Source organism: Eptesicus fuscus, chromosome 19 (assembly GCF_027574615.1).
Source record: "Eptesicus fuscus isolate TK198812 chromosome 19, DD_ASM_mEF_20220401, whole genome shotgun sequence".
NCBI lineage: Eukaryota > Metazoa > Chordata > Mammalia > Chiroptera > Vespertilionidae > Eptesicus > Eptesicus fuscus.
Window position 1 is genome coordinate 37,096,773 of NC_072491.1, and position 16,397 is coordinate 37,113,169.

Below are 16,397 nucleotides of genomic sequence, written 5' to 3' on the forward strand. Positions count from 1 at the left end.
AGGAGGGAGAGTACACCTGGGAAAGGCAGCAGCAAATTTCACATCCCGGCAAAGGAGAAGGGGGAAGCCTGCCTTGTATGACTCCACCTTTCACTCAGTGATACCTGACAAGCCAGCTAATATTTTGAGGCTATGATTTAGTTTGTAAAAAGTGACAAACTTTTGGATACAGTCCAGTTTTGTTTTGTTTTTTGTTTTTTTTATCATATAGCTCTCTGGTGAGAAAACTGGAAACCGATTAATTTTTCTTTCAACAAGGATGTGTCAATTCTATAACAGGAACTTGTTCTGTGACCTTACATAAAGCCATTTCTATCCTTCAGAGCACAAAGAATTTGTGAAGAGATGTGGGCAGAAACATGGTGCTCCGTCTCTAATTGTATTCACCTGCAAACTGTCCCCCTTCCATCACAACTTTATTTAAATCATGGCTATGCTCTTCATCAACAATTTAATTGACTGGTGCTTTCTCAATCTAGTTCTCGGGGGCATGGTTTTCTGTTTAACTTTGTTTTAATTCTTCAGCAAAACCATACAATTTAATTAGGAAAGGAACCAGCTTTGTAACAGTTTCCACATCAATTTAGCTATGCTTTGACTGTACCTTCTCAGAGTCTGTTTGATGTTGCACATACATTTTGCATTTGTTCATGTTTCAGAGAAGATGCTGTGAATTTACAGCCTAAGCATGTAGTCTAATCACTTTTCACTTTTCCAGAGCTCCTTGGTGATAGCCAGGGAAATCAGAGAATTCAAAGCACTCATGTATGCTATTAAAATAAGAGCCACCGAAGGCCAAGATGCAGGGTTGTTACCTTTCTGTGTGTATTAGTTTTCTATTGCTGCCGAGAGACTTAACCACAGAAGCGTAAAACAACACCCATTTATCATCTTATAGTTGTGTAGGTGAGAAGTGCAGGCAAAGCTGGCTGGATTTTTTTCTTCAGGGTCTCAATGGGCTAAACTCAAGGGGCCAGCTGGGCTGTGATTTAATCTGGACCTCAGAGGCATCTGGTGAAGACAGAACATAGTTCCTTGTGGTTGCAGGACTGACATCTCCATTTCCTTGCTGTCTATCAGCTGGAGTGACTCTCACCTTCTAGAGCCCATGGGTATTTCTGATGTTATGGCTCTCAAGGACTTTTCACAACATACCAGTTTGATTCTTCTTTGAGACCAGGGGGAGCACTTCTCTGATTTCTTTCTCTGTGAACAGCTGGAGAAAACTCTCTGCTTTTAAAGGGCTCACCTGATCAGGTCAGGCTTATCCCAGGTAATCTCCCTTCTGCCACATAACATAATATATCATGGGAATGACTGCCCCATCCTACCCACAGTTCCCGCCCACACTCAGAGGAGGGATTATACAGGGTGTGCAGACCAGTGGGGAGAAATCTTGGGGCCATCTTAGAATTCTGTCTACTACACTGTGCTTCAGGGAAATAAGGCAACTAAAGGCTTCCTGGCAAATCCTCCTCCCTTCCCCTGGGAGGCAGTGCACAGATGTGCAAAGGAACTGTCAACAATGGCCCCAATTCTGTCCATCAGCTCCATGGGGCATAGGATGACAGGCAGTCATATTTTCCTCCTCTGCAGGCCCTTTCTCTGCCTGGCCAAAATGCCTGCGCTTAGTGTGAGTGAATCACTCGATGAAATCATGTACATAAAACGCCAGCAAGTTAACATGATGCTTTTAAATAGAAACTTATTTAAGTGCAACACTTCAAACTTCAGCCCAATAAAACTATTTCTTTAAGGAACAGAAGAAATGTGCAGAGAAGAGTTGATAGAACAGGCAGGAAACCGCTATCCTCAGAAAGGCCTGCTTGCAAGGTGGGCTCTTATCTGGCATCCGGGAACCTAGATCTTGGGAGGGTTCCCACCACCCTAACTGGGAAGAGTGGCTAACAGTGCCTGGACTGTGTGTGCAAACAACATGGTTCATGCTGAACACCTGCTTTCTCGCTGAGAGTCTGGAATTTTGGTATGTGCTGGGCAGAGGGGGCTACATGGCGAGACCCCAGCGAAAACCCTGGGCCCTAGGTCTCTAATGAGCTTCCCTGGCAGACAACATTTCACATGTGTGATCACAACTCATTGTTGGGGCAATTACGAACATCCCGTGTGACTCTACTAAGAGATAATGTCTTGGAAGCTTGAGCCTGGTTTGTCCTGGGCTTCCACCCTTGTGCCTCTTCTCTTTGCTGATTCTGCTTTGTATCCCTTTGTCATAATAAGGCATAGCTGCAAATAGGACTATAGGCTAAGTTGTGAGAGTTTTCCTGCAAATTACTGAAGCTGGGGGTGCTGGGGGTGGTGTAGGTGACTCAGGAATAAAGTAAATGAACACATGATAATGATCACACTGAGTCTAAGCTCCACTGCCCAGCAAACTTGGCTTTCACCCTTCCATTGTGCAGATGATCAGAGTAAATAGACTAGAGGCAAGAGGTGGCCTCGCCTGGGTTCTAGAGGGCTTGGCCCTGTCTAGATATGTGTGTTCTGATTCCACACTGTGACCTGGGGCAAGTTACTTAACTTCTGTCTCTCCCAGTTTCTTCATGTGTAAAATAGCAATAATAATGGTACCCACATCATAGAGTTGTTAAAATGAGGCAATCTACAGGAAGCAGTTGGCACTGTGAGGGCACATAGTGGCTAAGAGGGACTGGGTGTAACTCCAGATGTAACTCTCCGTGGGGTGGAATCCCTGGAATATCACTGACATTCTAACATCTACTCCTTTTCTCCCTTCACTACACTCCCCTCTTCCTCACTAGCCCCCTTTCCTCCCCTCAGTGTCATCTAAGCTCCTCCACAACCAAGCCATTTCCTCCCCGACCCCTGTTTATTACCTTTCCTTCAGAACCAAATGAATACAATATGCAGGAATGTTTTTTAAGTGTGTTCATAAAAGGGGTCCAATATAAATGTGTTATCAGTGTCCACAGTCCTAGCTTTATTCAACATCTTTTAGTTCCATTTACTGTGATTTACAAGAGTTTATAAGTAACCCTCACAGTCCTCATTGATGCAACGTTATTGTTTTTGATAATGGTAAGTGATCACATATATGATGATGCAATTTTATTTTCATAGCTTTGTAAGGCCTACCATGTAAATTGGGGGAAAATCCTAATGATTTTTTCCCAATATTTGTTGCCTGAAATACTAGACCCCAAGGTATAAAGTGGCTATTTAATTTTTCCAGTGTTGTATTCAAAACACAACTGCAATGGAAATGGAAACTTCTAGTTGAAACTGGCTTTGCTTCTTTACAACGTTTGAGACTCTGGTAGATTGTTTCGATAGTGTTCAGATATTGCTGTTGAAAAGGCTACAATGGTTTGGGAGAGGCCCAGCAAACACAGTGTCTCTGGAATTGGATAAAACCATAACAATTTGAGGATAAGCTCCTGCATCCTACCTCCTTATGATGAGACACCAACCTTAAACTGAACATTTCATGGATAGGGGCTGGATTGGAAGAGGAAGAAAGAAAATCAATAAAATAGAAGTTTAAAACTTCATTTGCAAATAAATTCAACATGTAAAGGGAAGATGTCAAAGAGAAAAAAATCAAACCAAAAATAGAAGACTGAAAGTTTGATAATTACAGATGTTTCCAGAAGCCCCTGAGTCTATCACTCCTCCTTTACTCCTCATCCCCTAACACCTTCTCCAGGTACAATCCAGGTAGGATTATACTCCAGTCATATAGGACACAGGTTTTTCTATTCCATATTGAAGATATTAATAAGGCTTCCTTTGTAATCTGCTTTGCTCTCCATGAAAATGAGCCCAAACCACCACGTTTTATGGGCTCACTTCTCTTGCAAGGTAGGCATGGAAAAGAGCCCATCACCACACTTCTCATCATAAGTATTTAGCAAAAGCTAACACTCAATTACATGCCGTAATAGGGACTGAGAAACTTGCTAACTTTAAAATCCATAAAATCCATCAAAGATTGAATAATCAGAGCCCTTCAACTTTTGCCAACAGAATTCTCTTATCAAATCCACTGAAACATAGCAAAATTAATTAACTTCAATTTCTAGCTTTTATTTTCTTCATCTCACTTCTGCCTGAAGTTCTAATGATCAGCAGGGAGATTTCAAGAGGGAAAAGTGTAGTTCTGGAAAAGTATAAACTTCACTCATGCATTAAACAACAAGACATTTACTGAGCTTCTAGGATATTCCAGAAACTGACAGAGAATATAGCGATGAAGAGACATAGACAAGCTCTCTCATGAAGCTTACTTCCTGCTAAGGGAGATGGAAAATAAGTAAATGAACTAGTAAATAGATAATGGGTCAGATATATATTAATATTTTAATAACCTTAACTACCCTTTAAAAGCTCTTTCAAGTTCTCTTAGAATTTTATTCCCATGGGTAATTAATTCCAACTACTCAACTCCAGTCAGCAAAACCCTGTAAATACATTGCAAGCACAAGGACAAGTGAGTGGACACTCTCTTACCTTAAGCTGGTGGCATATTTTCTTCAATGCATATGCTTCCTCTTCTGTATTGGGGATAAGTCTTATCACCTTATCACTGTAAGAAAGGGGAAAATGGTGATAGTTACCTTTTAAAAATAAAGACTTAATGATCTCTATCTTTCTTTTTACTTAAAAACAACAACAACAACAACACAAAAACTGCCTCTGCCTTTAAGGAGGAAAACAGCAAAACTTTGGGCTTGACAACAGGTATTTTATCCAGTTCTTGTTACTCTCTGATTGCTTGGTCTTTTTCGGTCTGTCTTAAAACCATTTGTTTTTTTCATCAGCTTTTGAAGATTACAAACTCACACTTAAGCAGAGAAAGGCCAAAACACAGGCAGAGTGGCAATACGGACAAGAACTCTCCTGGATACCCCAGAACAGACACCAAGAAAGAAAATGCTTAATGATGGAAGCAAAAACACTTTTTAAATAAAACTTAATGCTGAAAAGGAATGTGCCTTTCAATGAGAGGATATGGAATCCATACACTATGACCATTCCTGGTGTGGATTCTTCCCACACTGAGAACAGTAAAGATAAGCCCATCTCTATGGGGCATCTTAACTCTCTAGCACAGAGCTTCCCGACTGGTCTGTGGGACCCAACTGGAGGGCCACCAAATTGTTTACATGTGTTCCATGCGACACTGATGACCATAAAGTTGTTAAAGTGGAAACAATTTTAAATCAATTTTTACAGCCATTAAAACGATAACACAGTTGAAATTATATTTGGACACTCTCCAAGAGTCTTCCTGTAAATTGACGAAGACTGGAGGGGTCACCTATTTGTCAGGGAGTTGTTTGTGGTGGTGACCTGTCCCTCAGGTGTGCCAGACAGGTATTATCATTTTGTTTATGTTATGACGAGGACAGGTTGGGAAGCGCAACTCTATTGTATTAAAATCTCAACTGTCAGCATGTTTTGCACAGACACATTAAATATTTATTAATGGATTTGGCACAAAGGCGATCATTGAGAATTCTTGGCAGCCAGAGCTACTAGTAGGTAAAACTAAATAAAGTACACAGGAAGGAATATTTTTCATACCCCCCCATTGGCATTTTATAATGACTGAAGATAAAGTAGAACATCATGAAGACCATATATATAAAGCACAAAACAAAAACTCTGGCAGTTCACCCACAACTTCCATTTCCAGCCTGACAGGCGTGTCAGAATCAGGATGAAATTTGCATGCTTTTCATGGTTTTACTTAGATGAATAACAGTTTCCAAGATGAGATAAGATTAATAGGGAGGGCATTAGGGACCTTCCAGATTTGCTGGACGATGATTCTTTTTTTTTAATTATAACTTATTCATTTTATTGATATGAGAGAGAGAGAGAGAGAAACATCGATTGGTTGCTTCTCATATGAACTTCAATCAGGGAACAAATCTGCAACCTGGGTATGTGCCCTGACCAGAAATAGAACCCACTACCCTTGGAGCACAGATGATGCTCCAACCCACCAGGGCTGAATGATGGTTCTTTAGGGCTGTGTGTTCATTTCTAACCATTTTAGCTTTGTTATTTCAAATGATCCTGTTATACCTTCGTTAGGCCTATGAATTAAAAGGTCCTCGGCTTGCTCATGATAATTTATTATGGTTAGGCACCAATCCCCTAATCTGGCTTTGTAGCTTTTGTTTCCTCAAAGTCACAGAAAAAAACCTTTTAATATCTTTTTCTGAAAAGAATACAAGAAAGTAGAAGTTAAGAAAAATTCATCAAGTCACTGTAATACAACTCCAAATCTGACCTTTAGAATTGAAATGTTATTACATCTTTTCTGGTACACAATGCGTTGACCTTTGCTTGCCCTGGCTTCATCAGATCCTGGCCTCTCCTACCTGACCCAATATGATTATTGGCTGAGAAAGACACCTTTGCTGGGTGATATGGTTGTTTTTGAAGGATGGATCACTTGACATCCTGCTGGAAACACCTGCATTGGGCCCTGTCAGCTCCGCAAGAATGCAAAGAAAGCAATCTGTAGCCGTTTTACAACCGTGGGAAGATTAAAAAGAAAAAACTTAACCCTGAAAGTGATTGCTGAAACCCAGCTTTATCATTCAATTAAAAAAAAAAATCACTTCATCTCAGCTTGTAGAAATTCTCAGGTGCAACTTGAGAAATGTGTTTATTACTGTTTGATTACTTATCAAAGAACAGAGTATAAGGAAAGCTATTTAGGAAAATCCATAAAATGTCTTACTTTTTTACAAGCCAATAAATTATAGGGGTAGACTAACCAGTAACCAAAAACCAACAAAAGCTCTTTATTCAGCATATTAAACCCAATGACCCCCAACTGCCCCATTTGTCTCACCAAAGGGAAAGCTTACTCTCTCAAGATCTGATAGCTAGCCATTTTGAAAGTGAATGATAATTCAGTACTACAAATGGGTTTCAGGTAGTGAAATAGCGACTGGAACTTAGAAAACCCAGCTGTGAGAGAGTATCAAAGGTGAACTGAGAGGCTTTCTAATTTTACCAGTTTTCGTCCACTAGGTGGCAACATCAATTTAAAACCCCTTAACTACCCTTTGGGATTAAGATGAGGAAACCAAAGGTTTGAATGTGATTGGGGTTAGAGACCAGCTGCTCATTTGTACATGTGTTTGTAAACTAGATATTTCTAACCCAGCCAATATAAAGTTGTCAAGAGGAAAAACAGAACAGGTGTTTTTAATTACAGTTTAAGGATGTAGTAGAGAGGCAGTATAAGTAACCTCCAGGTAATTATGTATATGTATTTATTCATTATATACTTAGATTTTGTCCCCTTGCCTTACAGGACAGAGGAGATCGAATTGCTATAATGCTAACATCAAGTTTCGTTTCATGTTAGATTATTGTTATGTACAGCAGCAACCACACGGATGAGATCATCTTAAGTAAATGAAATCGATTTAAAAAGTGTGTAATAAGAATGTATGCATCCAGAGAAAAAGAATTTGGCAAGAGAACACCATCTCCAACGTTTTACAGTCTGTCTGAGCCTCAGTGCCCTGGTCGGAGGGATGAGCCCCACTCTCCTTTTCTTTTTATGCTGTTTGAGTTTGATGACTGCCATGTTCCCCGGGACACCTATGCAAGAACATCTCTGTTTTATGGGCAACGAGGGAGTCCTCCTCAGCCTCCTGTTGAAAGACATGGATGCGAAGTTCCAGAGTTTTGTTCTGGCTCCCGGCAAGACCTTTCACAGTTGATCCCATGATTTAACTCTAAATTTCTCTAGTTTATGAACCCAGGCTTGTAAAAACCAAAACATTACAGAGGATATGAAATAATAAAGTTCCCCTCCCGGTTCTCTTCCAACCTTGACCTTCCATCCTCCCCTCAGAGCCTCGATAATAGTTCCTTGTGATTCCCTCTAGACTTTCCCTCTGCATGCACACATGCACACACTCTTGGGACCACAGCTAAGTTGACACCTGACTTAAAGGCAGTCAATGGACCTTAAGGTGGGATGACAGCTGAATCCTTCCCAGTTGGGCTCATTCCACTGGACGATGACTGACAGCTGACCTAGTCAGATCCTGCCTTTGGGACTTTGCACTTGAGACATAAAACCAAAACCAAAACCAAAACCAAAACAAAACACACAAAACAGTGAGTTTGCATTATCAGGAGCAGTGGCCACAGATACAGGTAATAGCCAAGTTACTATAACGGCAAAATTCTCGAGCACGGAATGTAGGTGTTTGACACATTGCCCTGGTTTGGAAACAGTCCCCAGTCTTCCTCATGTTTCTTAGCATCAATAGCTCTCATCTCATGCATGCCTTTCAAACTTAACAAATGCACTATTACTAAGACCACTCAAACTTCAGATACTTCAGTTTTTCATTCATATCTTTGAATGACTGGATTTATCTTCCCTGATCCATTTTTTTCTTTTTTTTCACTTAGGGAAGAAATAGACCAAGGCTGGATTCTAATCTAGGTTCCACCACTTGCTGTGTGCCCTGGGCTAAATTGCTGAACTATTTAGAGCCAATGATTCATAAACCTTACAATGGGGGGGGGGGGGACCCTAATACATTGTTGCTTAAGGTTTTGGTGAAAATTATTCCGTTCGGCCACATTTATTAAGGTCACGTTAAGTGCCAGGCATGGTGGCAGGTGGTAGGGATATAGCAGTTCCTTCCCGTGGTGAGTTTACCATCATATTCCCAATGATAGAGTCTGGGAAATGCCCACCTAATAGTCTCTCAATAGCTACTGTTATTACCTCTACAGGAAACCATTTGTCTCATCCTCTAGAAATTAAAGCGCTAAAAGCAGATGCTTCTCCAAGTGGGTTTCACTGTGAACATCAGAAGCAATAAAACATGATTTTATTAGGGATATAGTTCACCTTTTTTGTTGCTGCTGGTGTTTTTGTCTCTTGACCTTTTTCATAGGTATTTAAATCTCATTATTGATCAGCTTCCTGATTTGGCACTTATTATTTCTTCCCTTCTCAGGCAGCACTTTGGCATCTGAGAAACACACGTATTAGACAGTTTCATTATTTCCTACAATAGCAATTGAGGATATAGGACACTTTACATAAAATACAATGGGAAAGCCCTAGCTGGTTTGGCTCAGTGAATAGAGCATCTGGCCTGCGGACTGAACAGTCCCAGGTTTGATTCCTGTCAAGGGCACATGCCCAGGTTGCGTGCTTGATCCCCAGCTGGGGGTGGGGGGGGGGGAGCATGCAGGAGGCAGCTGATCAATGAATCTCTCTCATCATTGATGTTTCTATCTCTCTCTCCACCTCCCTTCCTCTCTGAAATCAATAAAAATATAAATAAATAAATAAAATAAAATGGGAAAATAATTTCAAAGAAAGTCCTGCATAGATATTCTTGCTGTGGGCACAAGCTGCACATGCTCAGTTTTTTAATACTTCTAAAGACACAATTTAGCTGGATATAGAAAGGGATTTCTACATTCCTTGGCCTTCACAAGGAATCAGATTAGATGGCTGTAGTGGCTGCTTTTGGCTGCGCCTCCAAATCCATTTCCCCTTCATAAGTTTTAACAGGACTGATTTGCTCAGATAGTCCCTCCATCCCCACATCTATCCTCCCTAATAATAGACAAATATGCAAATTGACCGTACCTTCGCTATGCCCGCGATTGGCCAGGAGGCGCGGGGGGGCGGGACTCGGGGTGGCCGGGGTGGCCGATTGGGCCGGCGGGACACTGAGCTCGCCTCGCCAGCGGCAGCTCAAGCTCAGCGTCTGCACCATGGCTGTGCTGCGACACAGAAGGGGCCTCTGGGGCAGCGAGCTCACATCCCACCGCGGACCATCAAAAGCGGGGAGCTGGGTGCCTGTCCACTCAGGCACCAGGCCTTTCAGAAGCCTTCACCGCGCCGGAGGCTTCTGAAAGGCCTGTTGCACCAGCGGACAGGCACCCAGCTCCCCCGTGATCGAAAGCAAAAGCATGGGAGCTGGGTGCCTGTCCGCTCAGGCACCAGCAGACAGATACCCGGCTCCCCTGTGATCGAAAGCAAAAACGTGGGAGCTGGGTGCCTGTCCACTCAGGCACCAGGCCTTTCAGAAGCCTCTGCTGCGCCGGAGGCTTCTGAAAGGCCTGCTGCACCAGCGGACAGGCACCCAGCTCCCCTGTGATCGAAAGCAAAAGCGTGTAGGGGACCCTACACGTGCATGATTCAATCATGCACTGGGCCTCTAGTATATATAAAAGCCTAAGTGACCAGCCAACAGGCTGATAGCTATGAGACGCACTGACCACCAGGGGGCAGACACTCAATGCAGGAGCGGAAACCACAGGCATGGAAACATGGAACAGACTGATAAATCTCAGAGGGAAGGGAGAAGGGGGGAGGGCAGGAAGAGATTAACCAAAGATCTTATATGCATACTAGAGGTCCAGTGCACAGATTCGTGCACTGATAGGGTTCCTTGGTCTGGTCTGTGGGGATCGAGCCAAAACCGGCTCTCTGACATCCCCCTGAGGAGTCCTGGATTGCAAGAGGGTGCAGGCCAGGCCCGAGGGGCCTCTAGTTAGGAATAAATCTTGATTAGCCAGAGCTTAAATATCTCCAGTAAATTGTGTTAATATGGAGATGAACATATGTTATAAATTGGCCCAATCAGATTTAAGGGAAGAATTATTATTCTATGGCTGGGGGTAAGAAGATTCATGCTCTTGTAAAACATGAATAAGGAAATGTGTAATCCTGTATGTATAACCCTCACCTGGGCAGCCATTAATCATGAAAGGAGTGAGCTTTAGGGTAAGGCAGATTCTATAACTGCTGAATAGACAGGAAAAAAAAAACATGTTTTCAGTGGTTTTGTTGAATTAACCAACCTTTAAGCCTCTCCTTCCTGCTTCTGGACTTAGTTAGTTAATATAAAAATTTCATTATTGTGTAGATCAGTTTGAGTCAGGTTGTCTCCTACATGTAACCAAAATTGCCCTGCACAATAACAGTAATTTTGCTTTGTCTATTTTTAAGGAATGAGATAAGGAAAAGCAATGGAATAAATAAATTTACTGTTAAATCAAAGTCTTCACAGGTGGGAAAATACACACTGGCCTTCTTTCTTTCCTTGAATACCTTTCTCTAAAACACTCCTCTAATTTTGATAGTGCATAGAAAAACTGTGTGTGCTTTCAGAAGGAAGATTTAGGCTGCTCAATAGCTAAATGCATCTCATATTCTCAAGAAAAATGGACCGTTTAAAATATTTGCTGAATTTTCTGAAAGCCTTGTATCACATGAAAGAGTTAATAATAGGATTTTCACTTAAAAAAATAAAAATCTCTCGCCCAAGCACCAAGAAACTCATTAGGTAATCCAGAAAAAATTAATGTTCGCATGTCGATTCTATATTATAAAGTGCTTGGGTCTCAGAAGTGCATTTCCTTTGTTGAAAGATTGCGTTTTGATGTACATGAAAAATTTCCTTAAAAAGCAATAAATAAGAGACCACTTGGCAGAGAACACTCCAGAGATAAATGGATTCCCCCCTCTTTGGTTATGGTTTATAGTCGCAATATAAAGAACTCAGAACATGAAGAAGCTTCCTGTGGCAGTTTGCTTAGGACATGAAGATTTAGACTTCACTCTTGGGTTAAAGTTAGACAGAAGTGATGACTTTCTTCTCTCCCTCCCCTCCCCGCTTTGGTTGCTGCAGCTATTTTCACAGCAGAGAAAAGAAAAGCAGTCCTCCTAAGCCTTACTGATGTCCTTAAGAGAAATTTTCTTAAGAGGTTGAACACCTACCATGGAATCTCACATGTAATGGATGATCAATAGATTTTTGCAGAGTTGAATTGAAATTGTTTTTTCTTTTGTGTGTATGTGGTTTATTTTTTATTGTTGTTGTTTTATTGTAAACTGCAACCAACCAAACAAACAACTATCTTTAAATTTCTGAAGTTGACTTCCATTGTTAAGGTTTGAGAACTTCCTCTTCTCCCATTAGCACAAGCCAGGAAGGAAAAAGCAATAAAATGTAACACTGCCTTTAAATTAATTTCTTACAGTAAGATAAATTTCTTCACTATGTCTCAAGGACTTGAAATATATTGTGTGAAATCATTATATGATACTTCAATTCAGTCCTTTCTTGTAGTATTTAAAAATAGGATTCAATCCAAGAAATGAAGAACAAACCATTCATTTGAAAGATACCTATATAGCAAGTTGCTAGTCAGGAAGAAAACGGGCAGTCGGACATCCCTTGAGGGGTCCCATATTGGAGAGGGTACAGGCTGGGCTGAGGGACAACCCCCCTCCGTGCACGAATTTCGTGCACCGGGCCTCCAGTATATGTATAAAAATGGTTTAGATGTGATGATCAGAGAAGACCACATGGAAGGACTTGGATAATTGAAAGTAAGAAGATTTGGGCCCCAGGGACTGACAGCCATCAGCACATATTAGTTTAGTGGTTTTGAAATCTGAGTGTCCATAAAATTCACCTGGGAACCTATCTGCCAGCATAATTTGGGGTGATAAATATACTGAAAACACCTTCCAGTGCAAATCACTTAGCAATACTGAAATATGTATGTATGTGATATATTTTTTAATATGCAGGGGTAGGGTGGCAACAGAGTAAGTCTGATGTAAGCTAACACTGAGGCCGGTGGCTACCCTGGCTGAGGGGCATCTTGCTAATTCCTAAGTCTGAGCAAGGTGGGGATTCAGAGCAGAGACCCTCATAGAAAGCCTTAACAATAACAACCTCAGTGAAAACATAACCATAAAAAAAGTCTTATGAAAGGAGAGAGTAGGGAAACTGCGTCTTGGATTTGGCCCTGGATAGGAAGGAAAATATAGTCATCATGGAGAGATTAAAACCACAAGTCATCTAGCAGAGCTTGAAAGGAAATTTAAACTACCTATGTGGTCCAAAAATCTACAAGCTTCATTCTCCCAGCTGCAGAGTGTACCCTGCTGATGGCTCAGAGCTGAGTCCATAATAAAGAATGGTCTGCAGCTGAAGGCAGATGCTTCCCCCAAAATTATGACCCTCTCCCCAAGGGCAACCTACATGCAAACCTGAGTTTATGCTGTGGCACTAAGGGCTGCCCTTGGTCTGAATTTGGGATGTTCCTGCAGTGCCAATCCAGCTTCACACTTCCTCATGAAATCTGTTGTAGCTGCCGTCCAAGCCTTCCTCTATATCCTCAGCTTCCTTCATTTTCTTATAGATTATTATATTTTTTTGTGTGTGAGAGAGCACTCTCCAAGAAAGTGCTTCCATGAAGAACAGACAGAGATCCCAGAAATTGACCCAATGAATATCAAGATTTATTATAAAGCTATGGTAATTAAGATAGTATAGAACTGACATGAGAATGGACAAGTAGATTAGAAACAGATCTTTACTGATAGAGAAACGATCAGTGACAGAGGTAGTATTGCAGATCAGGGGGGAAAGGATGGACTTCTAATAAATGTAACTGGGACAACTGATTATCCATATGGGGAGAAAATTAACCTGGGTTTTTATCTCTCACACACACATCAAATCAAGTCATTTCAAGCTAGGTCAAAATCAAGTTGGAATAAGAACTTAACTGTGGAAATAAAAATCTTAAAAGATCCTGGAGACAAAATATCTTCATGATGTCAGGAAAGGATTTATTAAACAAGCTACAAAAATCATAAAGGTTGATTAATTCAATTATATTAAAATTAGAAACTCCTTTTCATCAAAAATATACCATAATGAAAATCAAAAGTCAAGCCACAAGTGAAGAGAAGACATTTAAGTATCAATCAGAAAATTAGTATCGATATGAAAAAGATGCATTACTTATGAAAAATGGGCAAAAGATATGAATGCAATAAACAAGAAACAAATAACCAAAAATATGAATATATGCTCAGTATAATTTGTAAACATGGAAATGCAAATTAAAACAGTGACAATTACCATTAAAACCATTTCACAATTTTTTCAATTAAATTTTGATAATATCAAGAAATGGCTATTGAAACTCAGATCTTTGCTCAATAGAGTATAAAGTAGAGTAGTACTTTGGAAGAAAATAGTTGTGTATTAACTGGTAAAAGATAAACCTTCCATACTCATGTCCCAACAATCAAACTCTTGAAAACTCGCATGCACACATGCATCAGAGACCCATACAAGAATATTCACCGTAGCTTTATTCCATAATCACAAAACAAAACTAGAAACAGGCCAAAATCCCATCAACAGTAAAAATGATGAATTATAGCTCTCCAAAAAGTGGAGTTCTTTTTGGAGAGCTATAAAAGTGGAGTTAACAGCTGTTAAAATACATGAATTATGATTATATACACCAATGCAGATGAATTTTGCAAACAGAGTTGATTGAAATGACTGTGATACAGAACTGGGGGGAGAGGAGGATAATCAATGAAACTGGGAAGATAAGCCAGCATCTGTTTACAGTCATATCATATGTGTTCCTTGCTTTGGAGATTTTGTTTTTTTGATGGTTTTAGTTTGGTTTGGAGAGAATTTTTTTTTTTTGTAAGCACACTCATATTGTGGTATGTGAATGGTCTTTACATCTCTGGAGGTTACTACGTCTTGCTGCTTAGTGTCTGTACAATTAGCAGAGAAGGCAGAACTGGGAGTGCATGCTGCTATATATACTGCAGCACTAGCCAGAGCCAAGACATGGAAGCAACCAAGGTGTCCATGGACGGATGAACGAATCAAGAAAATGTGGTGTGTTTATGTGTATATGTATGTGTAAAAATATACATACAGTATAGATACATATACATATACCCACATATATACATACATATGCACACACATGGAATATTATTCAGCCATAAAAAGGAAATCCTGCTATTTCTGTCAACATAGATGGACCTTGAGGGCATTATGCTAAGTGAAATAAGTCAGACAAGAAAGGACAAATACCATTATTATCTCACTTCTTTGTGGAATCTTAAAAAAACAAATTTCTAGAAACAGAGAAAAATACTGGTTACCAGGGGCTGAGGGGTGGGGAGAAGAGGGAGATGTTGGTCAAAGGGTACAAACTTCCAGTTTTAAGATGAGTTCTGGGAATCTAATGCACAGGATGGTGACTATGGTTAACAATACTGCATTGTGAACTTGGAAGTTGCTATAAGAGTAGAGCTTTAATGTTCTCACCATAACAACAACAACAAAATGGTAATTATCTGAGGCAAAGGATGTGCTAACTAACCTTATTGTGGTAAACATTAATAATATATACATGCATCGAATCACAACACTGTATATCTTAAACTTAATGTTATACGTCAATTATAGCTCAACAGAGGTGGAAAATGTGAAAGTACAAGCATTGATTTTTTCTCATGCAGAGACTGAACTGCATAAAACTTTAATAGCTTTAAATTATTATATTTGCTCTGCTTAAACTTTTTTGGGGGGATGTTGACAAAGATGTCTAGAACTTATTTCAAATCATTGGAAATGATTTCTAATATTGGAAATATCTGAATGCAATGTGTATATGAAATTGGTTTTTTTAAAGAATGATTAGGCTTACAGTAATTGTCTAAACTAAACATTCTGCAGGGAATTTTTTCAATGATAATATTAGATGTATTTATTTTAATCCCCGCAATAATAAATTATAATGATGCCCAATAGTTTTCAAGCTATTATTATTATTAAGCTTTTTCTAAGTGCTGTACATGCATTATTTCATTTATTCCTATTATGACTTTTTTTTTAGTAATTGGCTACATTTTAAGGTAGTATGTTAAATTATTTCTATCTTTTAAGGATTGAATAAACAGTAACCTGAGGCAGTGATTATCTGTATACACACAAGAGCGGTGAGAATTAGGGTTGAATTTTGTCAAAGGCTTAGAGACTCAGGAGGACGCTTTATCAGGAATTTGTCTAAAATTGTTTATTATGTGTGGAAGCAATGGCTGACACGAGAACTATATGGCCATTATCACCTGTGACTTGTTTTTTCGAATCTGAAAATTTCTAGGAAACAAGAGCCACCTTGAAGGTCAAGCTCAGTCTAACAAAAAACTCCTTGAGTGACAATAAAGACTTGAGGGGAAGTGGTAAGTCTGTAAACAGCCCTTTGAGAAGGAAAAGCACCAGTTGCAGGGAAATGAGAATTAATAAAGTATGAAGAGTGAGCCGCGTTTCATTATTTTCTATGCCATCCAAACCCCAGATCTGCCCCTTTTCTTTCTCCTTTATTTCCTCTATTAAATGTATGGATGAGGCTGGGTGGTTTAGATCTTTGAGTTCCTTTCCAGAGAGAAAGACTGAATTTACTTTTGTTTCTTGGCAGTGGGATTGTCTGGCTCTGTAAATGTAACCGACCCTGTAACACTTCTGTCAGGGGTTAAAAAATATGATCGTCTAATAATT

The 16,397-nt window shown here is 40.0% G+C and overlaps 1 protein-coding gene across 1 annotated transcript in view; it reads right to left on the reverse strand.

Annotated features, from left to right (window-relative positions):
• Positions 1-16,397, reverse strand: part of CPA6 (carboxypeptidase A6) — a 205,721-nt gene that overhangs the window by 118,964 nt on the left and 70,360 nt on the right. The window contains exon 2 of the mRNA XM_008150360.3: positions 4,489-4,564. Within this exon, the coding sequence (XP_008148582.2) occupies positions 4,489-4,564 (76 nt within the window). The remainder of the gene's footprint in view (positions 1-4,488; positions 4,565-16,397) is intronic.